Raw genomic sequence first — 20,060 nt, forward strand, 5'->3', positions numbered from 1 at the left:
ATTTATGTTGATTTACATTTATGTTCTGTAGCTTGAAGTTTGACTTCAAGCTACAGAACAGTAAACAATAGAGGGTGCAGGCGACTATTCAAAGTGAACTAAAATATGTAATGGAACTAATGTGTTGGAAACCTACTATGGGTGGGGAAGGGTGGATAGTTGGCAGAGATAAGTCCTATATTAAATATGAGGTCAAGTTGGACATATGAAGCCAATTGATCCATTCTTGAGGATGCTTTGGGGCTAAATGGTTTTGTTTAGCCCCGTTGCCAGCAGGGGAGTAAAGTGTGCTATGGCTTGCTTCTCCTGGCTATATTCAGAGCTCATAAGGGGTCTGAACACTCTGACCAGCCGTCTTGGCTTTTGAGATGTCCCTGTGACATGTACAAAGTTTTGTATAATGACACAGACCCTTTCATTTGATATACCACATTTATGAATGAACATTTCTGTCACCACATCAACCTTGAAAAACAAGTCTACCCAAATTTTAATAAGACTATGTAACCTTCCTCCTTCTTTGGATAGGTCATCAAAATTAGATTAGGAGAAAGAGACTCCTGCACCCTACTGATCAGCAGGGGCCACTGCACCCATGCAAGCACTGCAGCCTCTCCAATATTCAGAAATAGGCAAACGTAGTAAAGGCTCACTCAAAACACTTGCTATATTGACACCCACTAGTGATTTAGGTGTAAGGTGCAAAAATGTGTAAAGTGTGTGTGGGGTACTTGTATTCCTTGTCTCCAAGGATATCTTATAGGAAATGTAGTAGAAAACAATAATATTCAATTTAGGTATGGGGTTTATTTAATGAAATAAAGATTTTTAACCAACATTGATCTAAAATGACTAATTTATCTAAAAAGAGGTCACAGATAGTAGATATTGAAGGTTTGTAAAATCTAAAATCAAAAATATAGAATATAATATATAAATTATAGAATAACATACATGATAAAACTAAAATTAAAACAACAAAAAAAATTACAACCTGTAATATTAGCAGCATTTCAGGTTGTCATTTATAATAGTTTAATTTTTTGTTTTATTTTGTATGTTTTGTCATATTTTATGTCTTAATTTGTATGTTATATTTTACAAACCCTCAATATTTTCTATCTAGCAATGTGGCATGTTTTGAAAATGTACCTGTTGTTAAAAAAAAAAAAAAATTGACATATTTCCAAGGCATGTCAAAAGTTATGATTGTTCAGACCCTGACCATTCGCTAGATAGATGAATAGCACAGCTGACCAAGACAATCCCGTAGACTCCCACTGTAAATTTGTTTTGCTTAGCGTGCTCTTCTCTTGGCTCATTCTAGCGATTAGTCGGGGTCCAGGTACTCAGACTACGACCCATGTCTCTACAACATGTCAAAGGTTGTTTTTTTTTAAGTGACAGTGCCTAATAAATATATATATGTGTCATTTTTTTATTTTGATGTTGGTTTAATGTCTTTATTTTATTACTTGAAAAACATTATTTCCTCATGCAAATAATTGAAAAGATCCTTGTAGACCCAGAAAGAGAAAGAGAAAGAGCGAGAGAGAGAGAGCGACAGCAAGAGAGAGAGAGAGAGCACAAACTCCATTTTATGCATTTTTTTCCCTTGTTTCAATAGTATTATTTTCCTAAAGGCCAAGTTTGCACGCTGTGGTGTGATGTGGCAGCAAGCCATACCACTATTGCACAGAAGGAAGTGGCCAAATATGAGGCAAGGCCACATGTTAAGAAATGGATCCCTTTTGTATCAATCTTGAGCTTTTCCTAGAACTACTTGTTAAAAAACATGGAAAAGAACGTGGTTATATATATATTTTTTTTTACAGACACACCAGGAAAAAGACTTTGTGGTAACATGCATGGGGTTTTGCCTGCATTGTGTGAAGTTTATTTCATAATTCTGGTTGACAAACATAAAAAATGCAGATGCTATGATATCCCACTTTACAAAACTAGTCCCTGATTATTCATCTGTTCCACCATTGGACCTATGAATTCACAATTATGGTTCTTGTTTGTTATTTTTTATCTTTGCCTCAGTTTTGTTACATTTTATCTTTGCTTCAGGTTTGTTACATTTTAATTCTACTCTTGACCATCTAAAAATGGTGGTCTTCAAAAAAACTAAGAACAGAACCTCTGAATGCATGTATAATATATAATAGCATACCCCAAACTACGTAACTATAGAACACCAACTCTTTGTGTCACTGAATGCTAAATTGAGCGCCTAGCTCCAGCATGATTTCGGAGGTAGACTTGGTATAGATGTGAGAGTTATGCTTCTTGTAATGCCGAGCGCTCCGGGCCCCGCTGCATCCCCAGAGTGCTCACGGCACCCCTCTGCTTGCAGTGCTCCGGTCAGCGCCACTGACCACGAGCGCTGCTCCTCTGTCTCTGGATGGGACCTGATCCGCGGGACAGGACGTGCCTGCTCTCGGATCGCGTCCCATGTCACTTACCAGCCGCATCCCCCTTCACTTCCATCCCGGCTCACAGGGCCCCGCTCTCTAGGGCGCACGCGCCGGCTCTATGAAATTTAAAGGGCCAGTGCACCACTAATTGGTGCCTGGTCCAATCAGCTCAAAACATATAAAAAACCACTTCCCCTTCCTGTCCTTGCCGGATCTTGTTGCCCTAGTGCCCTGAGAAAGCGTTTTGTGTGTATCCCTAGCCTGTGTATCCAGACCCTTTGCCGTTGCCCCTGACTAGGAACCTTTGCCGCCTGCCTTGAGCTCTTGCTACGTCCGACCTTGCCTTCGCCTTGTCCTTGTGTACCACGCCTATCTCAGCTGTCAGTGAGGTCGAGTCGCTATCAGGGGATGCGACCTGGGTGTTACCGCTGCAGCAAGTCCATCCCACCTTGTGGCGGGCTCCGGTGAAAACCAGTAACTTCTTAAAACCGGTCCCCTTGTATGGCCCACGTCATCGCCTCACTGACACAGAGGATCCACTACCCGTATCCTACCCGCATACCAGACCGGTTCCTGACACTTCTTTACAGTGGCAACATGTTATGAATGATTTCTGGAAACTTTGATAGAGGTGTGCTAAAAGAGGAGTAGCTTCTCTGCTGCTGAACACTGAGCAGGACAAATGTGGTAATGTTGTATGCCTCCCATCTGGCATTCAACCCATTTGCTGGGCCAGCTGATCTGCATCCGGCCTAGCCGCTCAGTGTACTGTACAGGAGCAGGGACTACGGCCTGTACATGGTCTGGGAAATAACGGAGCAATCTGAGCACTTCTAAATCTGCATTAGTATATGAAACTGAGAAACGTTTCAGGAGATTCAGTCATCTCCCACCAATGATGAGTAGGTTTACAGAATGTCTGTGCAAAATTCTGCTCAGGAATTTTGCTTGTAGATTCTGCTTCACAAATCTAATATTGGTATCAGTAGGTCTTTCGTTGACCCATTCACACTGAGGAATTTGAGAGGTGGACAATGGACAATTCAGCAGCAGAAATTCTGCTCAGGAATTCTGCTCCAAGATTCTGCTGCATGAATCTAACATTCTTGTGAATGGGTCTTTTGTTGACCCATTCACACTGTGAAATTTCAGCAGTGGAAATTGTCCCTCTGAAAGAATGATTATGCTCATTCTTTTGTTGGAATTACATGCAGACTGCATTGCCATCAATGGTGTTGGCCCAGGCCTTAAGTTGACAAGTAAAAAATATTGTAACAATAGTAAAGCTATATCAACACTAAGATCATAGCTTTCTATTATAGAAGGAAGTCACAAGGCTGTGACAATTGCTGTGCTGTACAACATATCCAAAAGATCAACAGACTCCATTGACTTATAATGTGTATATCCTACAACAGGTAAAAAGAGAGGGCATCTTCAAAGTATATGCTTCAATAGGGAAATATAGCTTCATATATAAGGTACCTACACCATGATCTCCAACTCAACTAGAAAAAAAAAACTACACAAATATGGGATTATAAAATAGTCATCAAAAATACATGATTTATTGAAATTCGACACTATAAAAACACATAAAAAAGGGGGAGTCACATAACAGAGGAGACAAGAAAGACAACATCCCATGCTAAAGCCATTCAGTTATAGCCAAACATAAGTAAATTGGATGAATATCTAATAACACAAGCCTTTTGCACATATGCAAACAACATAACTGAGTTGCAAAATAGTCAATAAAATATGTATTTTTAATTGTACATGACTATGTGTTAATGTCTCCATATTTGTGTAGGCTTTGGCTTATTATGTGGTCTGTCTAGGTTTCTGTCATTTTGATGGCATGAATAACTCTGCAGGCTGCCCCACTTTTGCCACCAAAAGTGATGAAAACTCAAACAGAGCCCCCAAAGAAGAGTCTAAATGCACATGTGAAAAAATGTGAAATGTAGCCATTATGTAGAAGACATGATAACCATCTGCTGAAAGTTGATTTACAGTTTTGTAAGAATATTGTTACTTACCACTAGGTTTCCGATAACCATAACAAGCATGAAGACAAGGATGCACAAGGGCTGGCCGCTTACTTCCATGCAATCCCACATGGTCTCAATCCATTCTCCACACAAAACCCGAAACACAATTAGGAACGAATGAAAAAAGTCATTCATGTGCCATCGTGGTAACTTGCAGTCATCATTGATTTTACAAACACAATCCAAATAGTTCCGTCCAAACAACTGGACTCCAACAACGGCAAAAATAAAAACGATGATAGCCAAAACAAGGGTTAGGTTCCCAAGAGCACCAACAGAATTGCCAATGATTTTGATGAGAGTATTCAATGTCGGCCAAGACTTTGCCAATTTGAAAACCCGAAGCTGAAGCAAAACAAAATGTGTTTTATTTATTTTTTGAACATAAAAAGCAGACCTGAGACAATACTATATACAATGTATAAAATGGAATAATCACATAACTGTATACTACACAAACTAGAATGCAACTTACAAGTCGAAAAGAACGTAGAACTGACAGATTTCCCATACTGGCGAGACTGGACAAGCAGAATTCCAATAAACTCAGAATTACAATGATGCTATCAAAAATATTCCATCCCTGCTGGAAATAGTAATAAGGATCTAAGGCAATAATTTTGAAGACCATTTCAGCTGTAAAAATTCCAGTGAAAACCTGTAGACACAAAAATGCAGGAACTTAGAGGAAAGTCGAGACAAAGCAAATGATAATTTTAACTTTAAGAGCATTGAAAAACTTTTTCTGCTTCTACATGTGTTCTTGGAAATCAATGTTTATTTTTTATTTTAATTTCACTAACCTATAGACCAGATTTAAGATGTATATATAGTGTAACTGGACCCTATATCTAGGGGGTTACTACCACCCCTGCCTATGCAGCAGTATAACTGAACATAAGTACAATGACATATAAAAGTAACATTACCACTACAGGCTTTAAATCAATAATGTATATAAAGGAAGTTGTGTAGTTCTTTCCAGTCTGACCACAGGGCTCTCTGCTAGAACTGTCCTGTACACAAGCAAATTCCTATAGTACACCTCTCCTGCTTCGTACAGTTCCTGACATGGACAAAGGTGTCAGCAGAGAGCACTGTGGTCAGACTGGAAAGAACTACACAACTTCCTCTGGAGCATACAGCAGCTCATAAGTACTGGAAGGATTAAGATTTTAAAATAGAAGTAATTACCAATCTGTTTAACTTTCTGGAACCAGTTGATTTGAAATAATTTTTTTTCCTCAGGAGAACCCCTTTAAACTCTATAACTATGTATGTGATTTGGAGCTCTGTATTAGCAAATTGAAGCTCCAGTTGCTATAAAGATATTCAATATATAATTTTTTTAAAATGACCATGCACATACATTTTGATGTACTTAAATTACCATAAAAGGTTCTTAACTGTGTTCAAAAGGAGTACTCCCGTGGAAAACCTTTTTTTTTTTTTTTTTTTTTTAAATCAACTGGGGCCAGAAAGTTAAACAGATTTGTAAATTATTTCTATTAAAAAATCTTAATCCTTCCGGTATTTTTTAGGGGCTATATACTACAGAAGAAATGATTTTCTTTTTGGATTTCTCTGATGTCACGAGCACAGTGCTCTCTGCTGACCTCTGCTGTCCATTTTTGGAACTGTCCAGAGAAGGGGGAAATCCCCATAGCAAACATATGCTGCTCTGGACAGTTCCTAAAATGGACAGCAGAGGTCATCAGAAAGCGCTGTGGTCGTGACATCAGAGACATCCAAAAAGAAAAGCATTTCCTCTGTAGTATACAGCCTATAAAATGTATTGGAAGGATTAAGATTTTTAATACAAGTAATTTACAAATCTGTTTAACTTTCTGGCACCAGTTGATTTAAAAAAAAAAAAAAAAGTTTGCCACGGGAGTACCCCTTTAAGGATTTTCACTTTAGGTGTACGTTTCCACGTGCCATGTTGCTGCATATTTGCTGCTGTGCTTTCCTACCCATTGAATTTCCCATTGGGAAAGAAAATACACAGAGCAAATACGCAGCAAAATACGGCACGTGGGAACGTACCGTAAAGGTTTCATATTTCTGAAACATCCAAACTGCAATGTGACACTCTTGTATGGTCATTTACGTTAACAATAGTCCATCTGTGATGGTCAAGCAACAGAATCCCAATCTGTCAATCTTCATTTTCTCCTCTGCATATTTAGTTTGCAAAAGATTTTACTAGTTAACCTTAGGGATGACCTGAAGAAACATTGCAGTAAAGCCTAAATGAATATAGCATTGATTTATTAAAACAGGGCACAAATGGGTTCACATATTGGTTTCCCTACCTCCTACGTATTGGCCTAGCTGTTCCTATGCCAGGATATGATGTAATTCCAGGCAACATCACAGATATGGCAGCTCCCAGAGGAATAGCGGAGAAGCTTCCAGGGTCTAAATAAAGCTGAACGAGCCATTCTTTTGCCTAAGAGCAGCTACTCACTATATGAACTTTTGAAATGTTGCCTGGAACAAGTTAAGTGGTGTGTTCTTTTATGCTTTTTATTCTCCTTCATCTAGATAATGCATTGTCAATAACAAGTCTGCCCTTCGATCGCCCATTTAAATGCAGTTTACAATTACTGTAAACAAGCCGGAGCCTCTGGGAACACCAGGACTCTAGGGTGCACAAATCCAAACTTCTCTGGCACTGAGCTTCCATTGTGCACAAGAAGAGCGCCATACACTGCCATACACTGGCTCTTTATCATTCAATCGTCAAATAAATGGAAATCACTTAACCCAGACACAAATTTAATTCAGGCAATAGTCTGATTATTTCTATCTATACTCTATTATAAAGCCCCATATGAGATCACTTAACATCAAATTGCCCACTGTGTTCATCTTTTTTGTAAGAAACAAAATGTATTTTTTATATTTAAGTTTAAATCAGTTATTAGGTCTGGTATTACTGGATTCTCCATCAAAGGGCACTGCTATAATTTAACATTGTTACTGTGTACAATCCTAATATACACTCTTCTTTATCTACCAGCAATGGGTTTTCTGCCAACAATGGTGGAAGTACAGGTTGACGTATTCGCAAAGTGCTCATCTACGTCTTATCTTCAGTATCAACTGTAATTTTAGTATTAGACCTTCTAGCATTATTAAAATTGTGTGAATACAAAAAACATTAAAACACCAAACCTCTGCCTGTATCAAGCCATATATTTATCTGCTGCTACAAGAACATCTTCGTCTTCTCCTTGTGGCTACTTAACCCTTGCCGTGTTGAATCTCCTGATGCTGACCAGCACCATCTACTGGAGCTGCTTACTGCAACTGACTGTTAAAAGGGGTACTCTGGTGGGAATTTTTTAATTTTTTTTTCGAATCAACTATTGCCAGAAAGATATATAGGTTTTTAAATTACTTCTATTTAAAAATCTTTAAGTCTTATCAGCTGTGCAAGTTTATTTCAAAATAAAAATTTTCTTTTCTCTGGAGTACTCCTTTAAAGTGGTACTCCGGTGGGAATTTTTTTTTTAAATCAACTGGTGCCATATAGTTACAAATATTTGTGTATTGTTTAATTTAAAAATCTTAATTCTTCCAGTACTTATCACTTGCTGTATGCTCCAAAGGAAGATGTATCATTCTTTCTACTTTGTTTCAGTCTGAACACAGTGCTTTCTGCTGCCACCTCTGTCCGTGTCAGGAACTGTCAAACTGTCGGGTTTGCTATGGGGATTTGAACCTGCTCTGGCAGGGTGACTGACAGAAAGAGGTGGTAGCAGAGAGCACTGTGGTCAGACTGGAAAAAACTTCACAACTTCCTCTGGAGCATACAGCTACTGATAAATACTGGAAGGCTTAAAAGAAAACTGTCAGCCAGGTTCACCACACTAAACCCAATACAGTGGGTTATAGTGTGGGTGAACAGGATTCTAATGAGGGGTCACTTACTTATTTTGGTCCACTGGCTGCCAAGATATCTGCCTGCAAAATTCCAATAAGGCTAGTGCCTTGAAGGCATTGCCTCAACAGGCTGGCCGCCTTTGCCTCCCGAAGTGAAGGTCTTAAGCCCGCCCCTGCTATTAGCATATTCATTATCTTCAACTCCACATCGTAGTGATGTCGAGTCACAGGCCACGTGAGCGCATGCGACGAAAAATTTCAAACAGCAGTGCGCTCTCATTAGGGCGTGAGAGCTGTTTGAAATCTTTCGGCGCATATGCTCTGCAGACAGAGCGCTGTGCTCACGTGAGCTGTGACTCCCCGTCACTACAACGTGGAGCTGAAGATAATCAATATGCTAATAGCAGGGGCGGGCTTAGGACCTTCACTCTGGGAAGCAGAGGTGGCCAATCAACGGGGGGAATGACTTCAAAGTGCTAGCAATGGAAGAAAGACCGGAAATTTACAGGCAAATATTTGGGCAGCCAGTGGACCAAAATAAGTAAGTGACCCCTCGTTAGAATCCTGTTCACCCACACTATAACCCACTGTATTGGGTTTAGTGTGGGTGAACCTGGCTGACAGTTTTCCTATAATAATTTTTAAATATAAGTAATTTACAAATCTGTATAATTGTCAGGCACCGGTTGGTTTGAAAACATTTGTTTTCCTTTGCAGTACCCCTTTAACCCTCATTGGACTGTGCTGTGCTTATTCCTGTTACCTCTAAGCTGTTTACCAGTTGCATCAGCCTTAGCTCTGCGTTTATCCATGGTGTCTGGAACCAGGGTGTCTAGTCTGCTTGGCGAGCCGTAAACTATCCAAGGACGACTCTTAAAGAAAAGACCTGGCATCTTCTAGCAGCAGCTAAAAACCCCAGCATCCACAGCTAGAAGTCCCCCTTTATTCCACACTAGGCTGTGGAAGTTGAAGACCTAGAGCAGAGGTCCCCAACTTAGTTATCAAGGCCCACCAACAGTCCAGGATTAGGATTTTACCCTGTTCTATTCCAATGGAGAGACTGAACCTGGAATGTGGATGGGCCTTCAGGACTGGATTGGGGACCACTGACCTAGAGGATACTTGGATTCCATTTTGGCCTCAAGTCAAACTGGTAAGGTAATGCAGTGAGTTCACATTCATTTGGTATTTAAAGACCTAGATGCTGCGGTCAGTAGCAACTGTAGTTTGATGCTGAGTGGTGGTCCTATCGTGCCTCCAGTCACCCCCTCAGTGACACATTTACAGGGTTTCAATCGGTTGTCATGTCAGCCAGGGGCATTCTAAAGGCCTCTATGTCTACCAAGATGCCAAGCAATTAAAAAATGTTTTTTAGAAGTAGCAAAATATAACAAAAACTATATAAATCAAACTATCCTGCATAATAAAGTTTACATGTCAGTTGTACTAGACAGTGAATGGCATAAAGACTAAATATCCCAATATTTGGGGAATATTTTTTTTTTATTCCACCCCACAATTTTTTTTTCTGTTTCGCATGACATTATAAGGTAAAAAGAAGGATGTTCTTAAAAAATACAACTGGTCCCACAATAAACAAGCCCCTACATAACTCTGTTGATGAGAAAATAAAAAGCTATATCTGTTAGAAGATAAGGAGGAAAAGGAGGAAATTGATTGGTCTTTAAGAAGCTAAGCTGTGTTGGCATGGAGCACTATGTTATCTTGACAGTCAGTTGACAGTTCTTTTGGAATGTCAAGAATTGATCAAATGAATACATGAACATTTTTGGGATTCTAAGGGAAAGGAGTCCTGATGTCTTTTTATTATAACATCGGATACTAGATGAGTGCATCAGATACATATGTTGAGAACTGATGTAAATGGCTGAACAACAGTAGGCTATTGTGTGTGCAGAACCTCATATTATCTTACTGACTGCCAGAAAACATCTGGATGCCACACAAGAAAATTACTTAGACAGATAATCATGAATTACAATGGTTACTTACATAGTTTCCAGTGGTTAGCATGTTCTCAAAGTCCTTGTCCATATCGTAATGTTCCAAAGCCATGAATAGGGTGTTTAGTACTATGCATATAGTGATGGTTAGATCAGAGAACGGATCCATTACTACAAATTTCACAAATTTCTTGATTTGTAACCACAGAGGACAACATTCCCAGATAAGGAAGGTACGGGCAAAATGATACCAGCAAGGAGGACATTTCTGGCGGGATTCTTCCAGTTCTAAAAAGACATTGAAATATATAGTAGAATGCTTGAATTGCACTTGAAAGTCTTAACATGTACAACATTTCAAAACTTAAAGTACATTTTGACCTTCAAATACTGTTGTAGGAGGGTCAAATATGCAATACATAGTTCTAAATAACATATTGGTTGCCTGCAACAAGGAGTAACATAGGAGATACCCCATACTAGTTTGATGCTAAAATTAAAATTGTATGCAGTAGAGACCTATTCACATCACAGGCCCCTACAACAGTCATAGTTAACCTGGCACCCTGTCTATATTTGAGGGCACAACACTTGAGCCTTGATAAGACATATATTTGAGCCTTGATAAGACATGTATTTGATCGGTCTTGTGTATGACATGCTATAAATATAAGTATTGACTTATTACTGGTTAGCCTGAATAACATTTACATTAAAGGAGTTGTCCAGTGAAAAGTTTTTTTTTGTGGGGGTCAATACATCAGAATGCCGCTAAGACAACCAATGGTCACAGCCATGTCCTGCAAATATGACGTCTTGATCCCCAGCACCAGGAGCAACAATCCTGGAGGCTACAGGTACAGAGTGAGAATTTTTTTTTTTTTAAACACACTTTTCCTCAAGCAACCTTTTTAAAACGTTGCTATTTAAGCAACATGCCATTGAGTTTTAAGCATGGCTTGTATTTGTTTGTTTTTCTACTACAGATACATTTTTAAACTTCATTTATCATTCATGGATTGAAGTCTCCATGTCTGAAAACAATTTTAAATGATGTATGGTGTGTGGAATTATCAAATCTTCACAAATTCAGAGACCTGTCAGGTTTGTAACCACTAAAAGATAAAACATCCACAAGGTGAATTCACTGAAGGCTTCATTATACACTGCTCAAAAAAATAAAGGGAACACTTAAACAACACAATGTTACTCCAAGTCAATGACACTTCTGTGAAATCACACTGTCCACTCAGGAAGAACACTGATTGACAATCAATTTCACATGCTGTTGTGCAAATGGAACAGACAACAGGTGGAAATTATAGGCCAATAAAGGAGTGGTTCTCCATGTGGTGACCACAGACCACTTCTCAGTTCCTATGCTTCCTGGCTGATGTTTTGGTCACTTTTGAATGCTGGTGGTGCTTTCAATCTAGTGGTAGCATGAATCAGAGTCTACAACCCAGATAAGTGGCTCAGGTAGTGCAGCTCATCCAGGATGGCACATCAATGCGAGCTATGGCAAGAAGGTTTGCTGTCTCTGTCAGCGTAGTGTCCAGAGCATGGAGGCGCTACCAGGAGACAAGCCAGTACATCAGGAGACGTGGAGGAGGCTGTAGTAGGGCAGCAACCGAGCAGCAGGAACGCTACCTCTGCCTTTGTGCAAGGAGGAGCACTGCCAGAACCCTGCAAAATGACCTCCAGCAGGACACAAATGTGCATGTGTCCACTCCGGTCAGAAACAGACAGGGTGGCATGAGGGCCCGACATCCACAGGTGGGGGTTGTGCTTACAGCCCAGCACCGTGCAGGACGTTTGGCCTTTGCCAGAGAACACCAAGATTGGCAAATTCACCACTGGCACCTTGTGCTCTTCACAGAAGAAAGCAGGTTCACACTGAGCACATGTGATAGATTATGGAGACACCATGGAGAACGTCTGCAACATCCTCCAGCATGACTGGTTTAGCGGTGGGTCAGTAATGGTGTGGGGTGGCATTTCTTTGGGGGGCTGCACAGCCCTCCATGAGCCCGACTTCCATTAGGTACCGAAATGAGATCCTCAGACCCCTTGTGAGACCATATGCTGGTGCGGTTGATCCTGGGTTACTCCTAATGCAAGACAATGCTAGACCTCATGTCCCTGGAGAGTGTCACCAGTTCCTGCAAGAGGAAGGCATTGATGCTATGGACTGGTCCGCCCGTTCCCCAGACCTGAATCCAATTGAGCACATCTGGGACATCATGTCTCGCTGCATCCACCAACAGACTGTCTAGCAGTTGGCGGATGCTTTAGTCCAGGTCTGGGAGGACATCCCTAAGGACACCATCCGCCACCTCATCAGGAGCATGCCCAGGCTTTGTAGGGAGGTCATACGGGCACGTGGAGGCCCCACACACTACTGAGCCTCATTGTGACTTGTTTTAAGGACATTACATCAAAGTTGGATCAGCCTGTAGTGAGGTTTTCCACTTTGATTTTGAGTGGGACTCCATATCCAGACCTCCATGGGTTGATAAATTTGATTTCCATTGATAAGTTTTTGTGTGATTTTGTTGTCAGTACATTCAACTATGTAAAGATGAAAGTATTTCATACAATTAGTTCATTCATTCAGATCTAGGATGTGTTATCTTAGTGTTCCCTTAATTTTTTTGAGCAGTGTATAAACTGTCCAATTCCATGGAACTCCCCAGGACCACTGAAGGCTGAACCTATTGAATATTGATTTAAAGGGGTACTTCAGTGAAAACCTTTTTTCTTTCAAATCAACTGGTGGCAGAAAGTTAAACATATTTGTAAATTACTTCTATTAAAAAATCTTAATCCTTCCAGTACTTATTAGCTGCTGAATGCTACAGAGGAAATTCCTTTCTTTTTGGAACACTGATGACATCACGAGCACAGTGCTCTCTGCTGACATCTCTGTCCATTTTAGCAACCGTGCATAGCAGATGTATGCTAAGGGCAGCATGGTGGCTCAGTGGTTAGCACTGCTGCCTTGCAGTGCTGGGGACTTGGGTTCAAATCCCACTAAGGACAACAATAAATAAAGTGTTATTATTATTATAATAACGTCAGCAGAGAGAACTGTGCTCGTGATGTCATCAGAGAGCATTCCAAAAAGAAAAGAATTTCCTCTGTAGTATTCAGCAGCAAATAAGTACAGGAAGGATTAACATTTTTTAATAGAAGTAATTTACAAATCTGTTTAACTTTCTGCCACCAGTTGATTTAAAAGAAAAAAGGTTTTCACCGGAGTACCCCTTTAACTTTAAATGGTGACCAAACCCTTCCAGACCTTATTGTTATGTTCGTCAATGTGAACTGCAAAATAGCGGATCTGTCACTTCTTTTTCACAATCATTTTTTCGAAAATGTTTCAGTGATCCAAATAAACTTTGTCTATACTTTCATTGATATTTAATTATGGTTTATTTTTTCAGTTATTTAATATTTTTTTGGGATTTTCACAGATCTGACATACTCCTTTGCCCTTTACGTCTTTACCATGCTTTATCATCACTGCTTCTGATTTCTTTGGTATAATATTTGATCATGACATAAATCCATTTCTATTGCATTTTTTAATGTAATTTTTTTGCTTTTAAGTCAAGTCACTTAGACTTCTACTGTCCCTTTAGTCACCACATTATACAGATGCTTACCTTCCATGGCGTTGGTGAGGACACTGACTGCACTCACTGCTCGCGGTCTCTGAAACGGCACATCCATGTATTCTACAGAGAGTCGATGAGGCATCAGCAGCTGCATCTTACTCATTTCAAGGTCTGACGGAGACATCTGTTAAATAAAAGAGTCATTTATATATCCACTGCTCTACAAACACTGGTCACAAATCTGTTATTATGTATATATACAGATTGTATTTTTATCTGCTTTAAACGTTATGTCAAGATTGGACATTTGAAGAGATACATTTTTCCACTGGCTTTGAAAATACTACTGAAGCACCGCAGAGCTTGTACGGTTACAATTACTTCTTTAAAGTTTTCATATACAACATATTACATGTCTCTCATCCATGCTATCAAATATGTTAGGATTTCTTAGAACTCTGAGCAAAAAATTCCTAAACATGCATTATGTTATCAGTGCACTCAGACGGGCATGGAGAGTTCTCAACAAGTGTGATATAGAATTCAGGGGATACCAGTCTAAATATTTCTGGGAATCAGATACCAAGAGGACACAACTAGTAACAAAAGCATTTGGAGAGACTATCAGCATAGGATGCAGGAAACATGGTCAAGTGTTTGTTTAAACTTCAAAGTAACCCTAAGATGATCATTTTTAATTAGGGTTTTTTCCAGTTATTTATATATTTTTTTCATTTTTAATAGAGGCTAGGCCAAAATAAGAAAGCTAAAATAAAGTAACATTCCCCTGCCTTGATCCCCAGTCTTTACAGTTCTAATGGCACCCGGTCCCCATTGCTAACCACTTCCTGGTCTCCCAAAACAAAATAGTGTGGAGGATTATCCTGAAGATGCCACAGGTATTAGAGAAAACCAATGCCATGAAGGGTGTACCTGGCATTAAATGGGTATTCCGGGCAAAAACATCTTATCCCCTATCGAAAGGATAGGGGATAAGATGTCTGATCGCGGGTGGCCCGCCGCTGGGACTCCCCGCGATCTCCCTGCAGCAGCCCACATTCTATGCGTAGCTGCGTCTGAAGTTTCGGAAACCTCCGGGCTTCGGAGACGGGGACGTGACGTCACGCCACGCCCCCTCCATTCATGTCTATGGGAGGGGGCATTGCGGCCGTTAAGCCCCCTCCCATAGAAATGAATGGAGGGATCAGACCAGACAGGATAGGCTTTCATCTCCAAGTGCATTAAAATGAGCATTGGTCGCCCATGATCTTAAGGCTAGCCAATACAATTTGGCCCTTGTAAACATCTCTCAGAACCTTACACTTAAAGGGGTTATCCATCATAAGGTGATTTTAGCACCTACCTGCCAGACAGTAATGGACATGCTTAGGAAGGATCTGCGTTTGTCTTGGGGCTAAATGGCTATGTTGTGAGATTTCCATAACACTGTGGCTAGCTTTTTGTGAACTGGTATTTCTTGTTTGAGTTTTCTTCTTTTACTTACAAATCCCCTAATTCCATTTTCCTCCCTCCCACACATCAGCCACCCCACCCATTGAAACATAAATGAGCTGCATCCATTCAAAAGACCTGTGGATTTCAATCAGGGTGCCTACAGCTTTTGCATTAGTTGCAGATTGATCTCTCTCCCACCAAGCGATCCCTCCACCCATTGAAGCATACAGGCTCTCTGTCATCAGCTGACTAGTGAGTCAGGTCTCGGCCGCATTGCAACCTGGGAAAAATTTTGTATGCTGTTAAAAATATTGGGGTGAAAATCACATAAAAATTGAGAGAAAACAGTCACACACAGGTACAGACACTATATTATGAACTACACTAACTTTACAGCCCCTGTAGCATAGTCAAATAAAAAAAAATCCTGGAATACCCCCTTTAACATCAACTTCAACAAAAGACTGTTCAGTAGCTCCTTTATATATCTCTGTTATTTTTAGGCTAAATATTATAACTTCCGAAAAGTGAAAGACTTTAAAAAGCTAGTAATATAATACTACTACTGCAATAATAATAAAAACAACAATAGCATTAAAACGGTATTCCGGGCAAAAACATCTTATCCCCTATCGAAAGGATAAGGGATAAGATGTCTGATGGCGGGGGGCCTGGCGCAGGGACCCCCCGCGATCTCCCTGCAGCAGCCCGCATAGAAATTAATGGAGGGGGCGTGGCATCACGCCCCCCTCTCGGAAGCCCAGCAGTTTCTGAAACTTCAGACGCAGTTACGCATAGAATGCGGGTTGCTGCAGGAAGATCACGGGCGTCCCAGCGGCGGGGCCCCCCTGTGATCAGACATCTTATCCCCTATCCTTTCGATTTAATGAATTCAAATTTAATGTAAGTAATATTTAATTAAAATAACAACAACAATAAAGTAAAAGTGTAAATATAAATTTTGTTATTATTAACAGTGGTAGTAATATTACAAAAAAAAGTAGATGATGAGTGGTGACACAGGTTGTTTCACACGTTCTGAGAGGTCACTTGGCTCCAACTTACAGTGCTAATAAAATGTTTGCCTAATCAATGCTATATATATTAGAAGCATTAAGGCTGGAACTCCACTGAGGTTTTTTTTGCAGAAATGCCATAAAAAAAGCCAATTTTCCCGCACTGCGTTTTTTCAGTGAAAAAATGCCGCATCCAGATGTTAGCTGCAAGTCAATAGTAAACTGCAAAATGCCAGATTCACTTGGCGTTTTTCAGTTTGGCGTTTTTTTATCCTTTTGGCGTTTTTTTAATCCTTTTGGCGTTTTTCAGCAATTTCGGGCTCAGAGGCTGGATTTTCAAATCGCCCGACAAAACCTAGTTTGGCTTTTTTTGCCCTGAAATTGTGCATTTTCCTCCCATAGAAGTCTATGGGAGAGCAAAAATGGCAAGAAAAACACCATGTTGGTTTTAAATTTTGCATTTTTTGCAGGCAGTTTTTATTCTTTTTTGGACTTTAGCGATTCAAAAAAATTATGGAGATAACTTTTTTATTAAAATTTCGTAGGGTACCCTGAAAAAATGTATTAAAAAAAAAAGATACAGTAGTGATGGAAAAAAATTGTATCTAACGAAATTTCTCTTTTTTATTATGAAATGTTTATTAATTTTTAAACAGGGAAAAATCTATGTGAGTGGGTAAAGCACTAAAAATGTAGCCAACAATAATAAAAATGTAGTGTGTGTGTGTGTTTTTCACTTTTTCATTTTTTATTTTTTAGGTAGTACTACTACTCCCAGCATGGAACACACTGTTCCATGATGGGAGTAGTAGTACCTGTACTAATTGACAGATCGCCCATTGCGATCCTCTTGTATAATGTATAGATGCGGTGGCCGCTCTTCTATGGTCCCCTGCACTGCCTTATATATACACCTATTCATATACACCTATACCAGCCTATATACACCTATACCAGCCAGATGGTTCCAGCCAATCACAGCTCTCTGTGAGAAATCGGAATGTGTATATATACGGCGTGCAGGGGACCATAGGAGAGCATGGGCCGCATCCGTACATTATACCGGAGGATCACAGCGGGTGTCAGGAGTGATACCCGCAGTGATCTTCCTTAACTACAAGTACTACTACTCCCAACATGGAGCACACTCTGCTCCATGCTGGGAGCTGTAGTACCTGCATTAATAGAAAGATCGCAGTGGGTGTCAGAAGTTACACTGCGATCTGTCTATTAATGCAGGTACTACAGCTCCCAGCATGGAGCAGAGTGTGCTCCATGTTGAGAGTAGGAGTACCTGCAGAAAGTGACAGATCACAGCGGGTATCACTACTGATTGTCCTGTCTATAGCAGAGATGGAGCGGCTGTATACATCGCTCGCATCCCTGCTCTGCACTATACTCCGGGCCGCCCACTCATTCATTCATCTTTTCCTCAGAGCTGTGATTGGCTGAAACCATCCGGCCAATCACAGCTCTGGGCGGAAAATATGAATGAGTGATGTGAATAGAACATCACTCAGAGTACAGAGCAGAGGTGTGAGCGCTGTATAGAGCCGCTCTGCTTATGCTCTGCTATATAATGGACGATTGCATCGGGTGTCAGACTGACACCCGGGGCAATATGTCTATAGTACAGGTACTACTACTCCCAGCATGGAACAGTGTGTTCTACATAAAAAATTTATTTACCATTCTAAGCCAGTAAAGAACATATGCCTGGAGACCAGAACTCGTGTACATAGTCATTTCCCACCTTCCTAAACAAACACACAAGGCTGGATTTAAGGCACGGGCATAGGATTAAATGTACTTCTAGGTGGATGACAGAGCTGCTGACATGACCACATGGCTTCAAAAAATTGATCAATCTTGAGAGAAAAGCACTGCTTTGTATACAGCTCTAAATATATTGAGAATATACCTGTAAATGTTTTAATATTGGGTAAATATGGCGTTTGTTACCGTAGTCTATAGAAGTATAGCTTTAAGCCTTTATTTGATAAGTTCTGCTTAGAAATCAAAACTCTTCACCACGGGAGTCAGTTTACTTATATCACAAATGTAGTAAAGCAGTGTTTCCCAACCAGTGTGCCTCCAGCTGTTTCAAAACTACAGTTCCCAGCGTGCCCCAACAGCTTGTCCGGGTACTATTATTAAGGTAGTGTAGGACATTATTGATTGCGTGGTACTATTATGTAGACCAGTGTTTTCCAACCAGGGTGCCTCCAGCTGTGGCAAAACTACAAATCCCAACATGCCCGGACAGCCTTTGGCTGTTTGGGCATGCTGGAAGTTGTAGTTTTGCCATAGCTGGAGGCACCATGGTTGGGAAACACTGTATTAAAGCATTGTATTTATTTTATGTCAATAAAAATTGCAAAGACATTTTTGTATAAACTAATCAAAGCTTCCAGTAGGGGGCACAAGAGGTAATAGTGCAGTATTAGGGTGCGTTCACACTGAGTAATTCAAGAGGAATTTACTCGAGTAATTCCTCTAGAATTCTCCGCTCCAAATTAATGCACATCTCCTCTGCCCATTGACTTTAATGTTTTTTCTGCTGTCCTGTTCACACTGCAGAAATTCTGCTAGCGGAATTCCAACACTGAATTCCTTTCTGCTTGAAGAAAGAACATGTTCATCTTCAAGCGGAATCCGCGAGCAGAATCCAATAGAAGTCAATGGTAAAAAAAAAAATTCTGCCCGACATTGTTTTCAAGCGGAATTCGAGCGAAAATCAAGCGAAATTCAGAAAAGTAGATTAAATAGCCTCCTCCTTCATTCCTCTTCATTTCCGCATGGAAATTCCGCTCGAATTCTGCTTGATGGATAAAATGACAGAAGGCAACAATTTCCTGACCGAAATTATTCCTCATGAATTCCTCTTGAATTCCTCAGTGTGAACGCACCCTTAGTATCAAATGCTATGTATATGTAAAAATACAGTAAGAGACACAGCATATAGCTAGCTTTGGAAACTAATACACACAATGGATGAGATTTATCAAAACCTGTCCAGAGGAAAAGTTGCTGAGTTGCCCATAGCAACCAATCAGATCTCTTCTTTCATTTTTGACAAGGTCTCTGAAAAATGAAAGAAGCGATCTGATTGGTTGCTATGGGCAACTCAGCAACTTTTCCTCTGGACAGGTTTTGATAAATCTCCCTCATTGTACAAAATTGTAACAAAAACCACAACACAACTGTACTCAGGTTGTATGTGTTATTGCACATTTTGCAGCTCAGTTGCATTAAAGGAGATGTGCGGTGCGGACTTTTCCTATTCCATCCTGCTGCAAAAAATGAGAAAACAAACTTTCACATACCTTCCTTCATTCCCCTGGAGCTACGCTACAGCTGATCGGTCAGCCGCGCAGTCTACTTCCTACTTCCCTTAGCACGGTAGGTAACACGGCGCTTCAGCCTATCACCGGCCGAGGCGGGACATCGCTGCGGCCGGTGATAGGCTGAAGCGCCATGTGACATACCGGGCTAAAGGAAGTAGGTAGTAGATAGCCCGGCCAACCTATCAGCTGTTGCGGAGCTCTGGAGGAACGTAGGAAGGTAAGTGAAAGTTTGTTTTCTCATTTTTTGCAGCCCGGGCAGGATGGAATAGGAAAAGTCCGCACTGGACATC

The 20,060-nt window shown here is 40.4% G+C and overlaps 1 protein-coding gene across 1 annotated transcript in view; it reads right to left on the bottom strand.

The window, feature by feature from the left end:
• LOC130273220 (sodium channel protein type 4 subunit alpha B-like) overlaps window positions 1–20,060 on the bottom strand; it is a 488,856-nt gene that overhangs the window by 177,030 nt on the left and 291,766 nt on the right. Inside the window, exons 15-18 of the mRNA XM_056519644.1 lie at window positions 14,001–14,136; window positions 10,382–10,620; window positions 4,953–5,135; window positions 4,466–4,822 (exon numbers count right to left, since the gene is read on the bottom strand). Of these exons, the coding sequence (XP_056375619.1) occupies window positions 4,466–4,822; window positions 4,953–5,135; window positions 10,382–10,620; window positions 14,001–14,136 (915 nt within the window). The remainder of the gene's footprint in view (window positions 1–4,465; window positions 4,823–4,952; window positions 5,136–10,381; window positions 10,621–14,000; window positions 14,137–20,060) is intronic.

Source organism: Hyla sarda, chromosome 5 (assembly GCF_029499605.1).
Source record: "Hyla sarda isolate aHylSar1 chromosome 5, aHylSar1.hap1, whole genome shotgun sequence".
NCBI lineage: Eukaryota > Metazoa > Chordata > Amphibia > Anura > Hylidae > Hyla > Hyla sarda.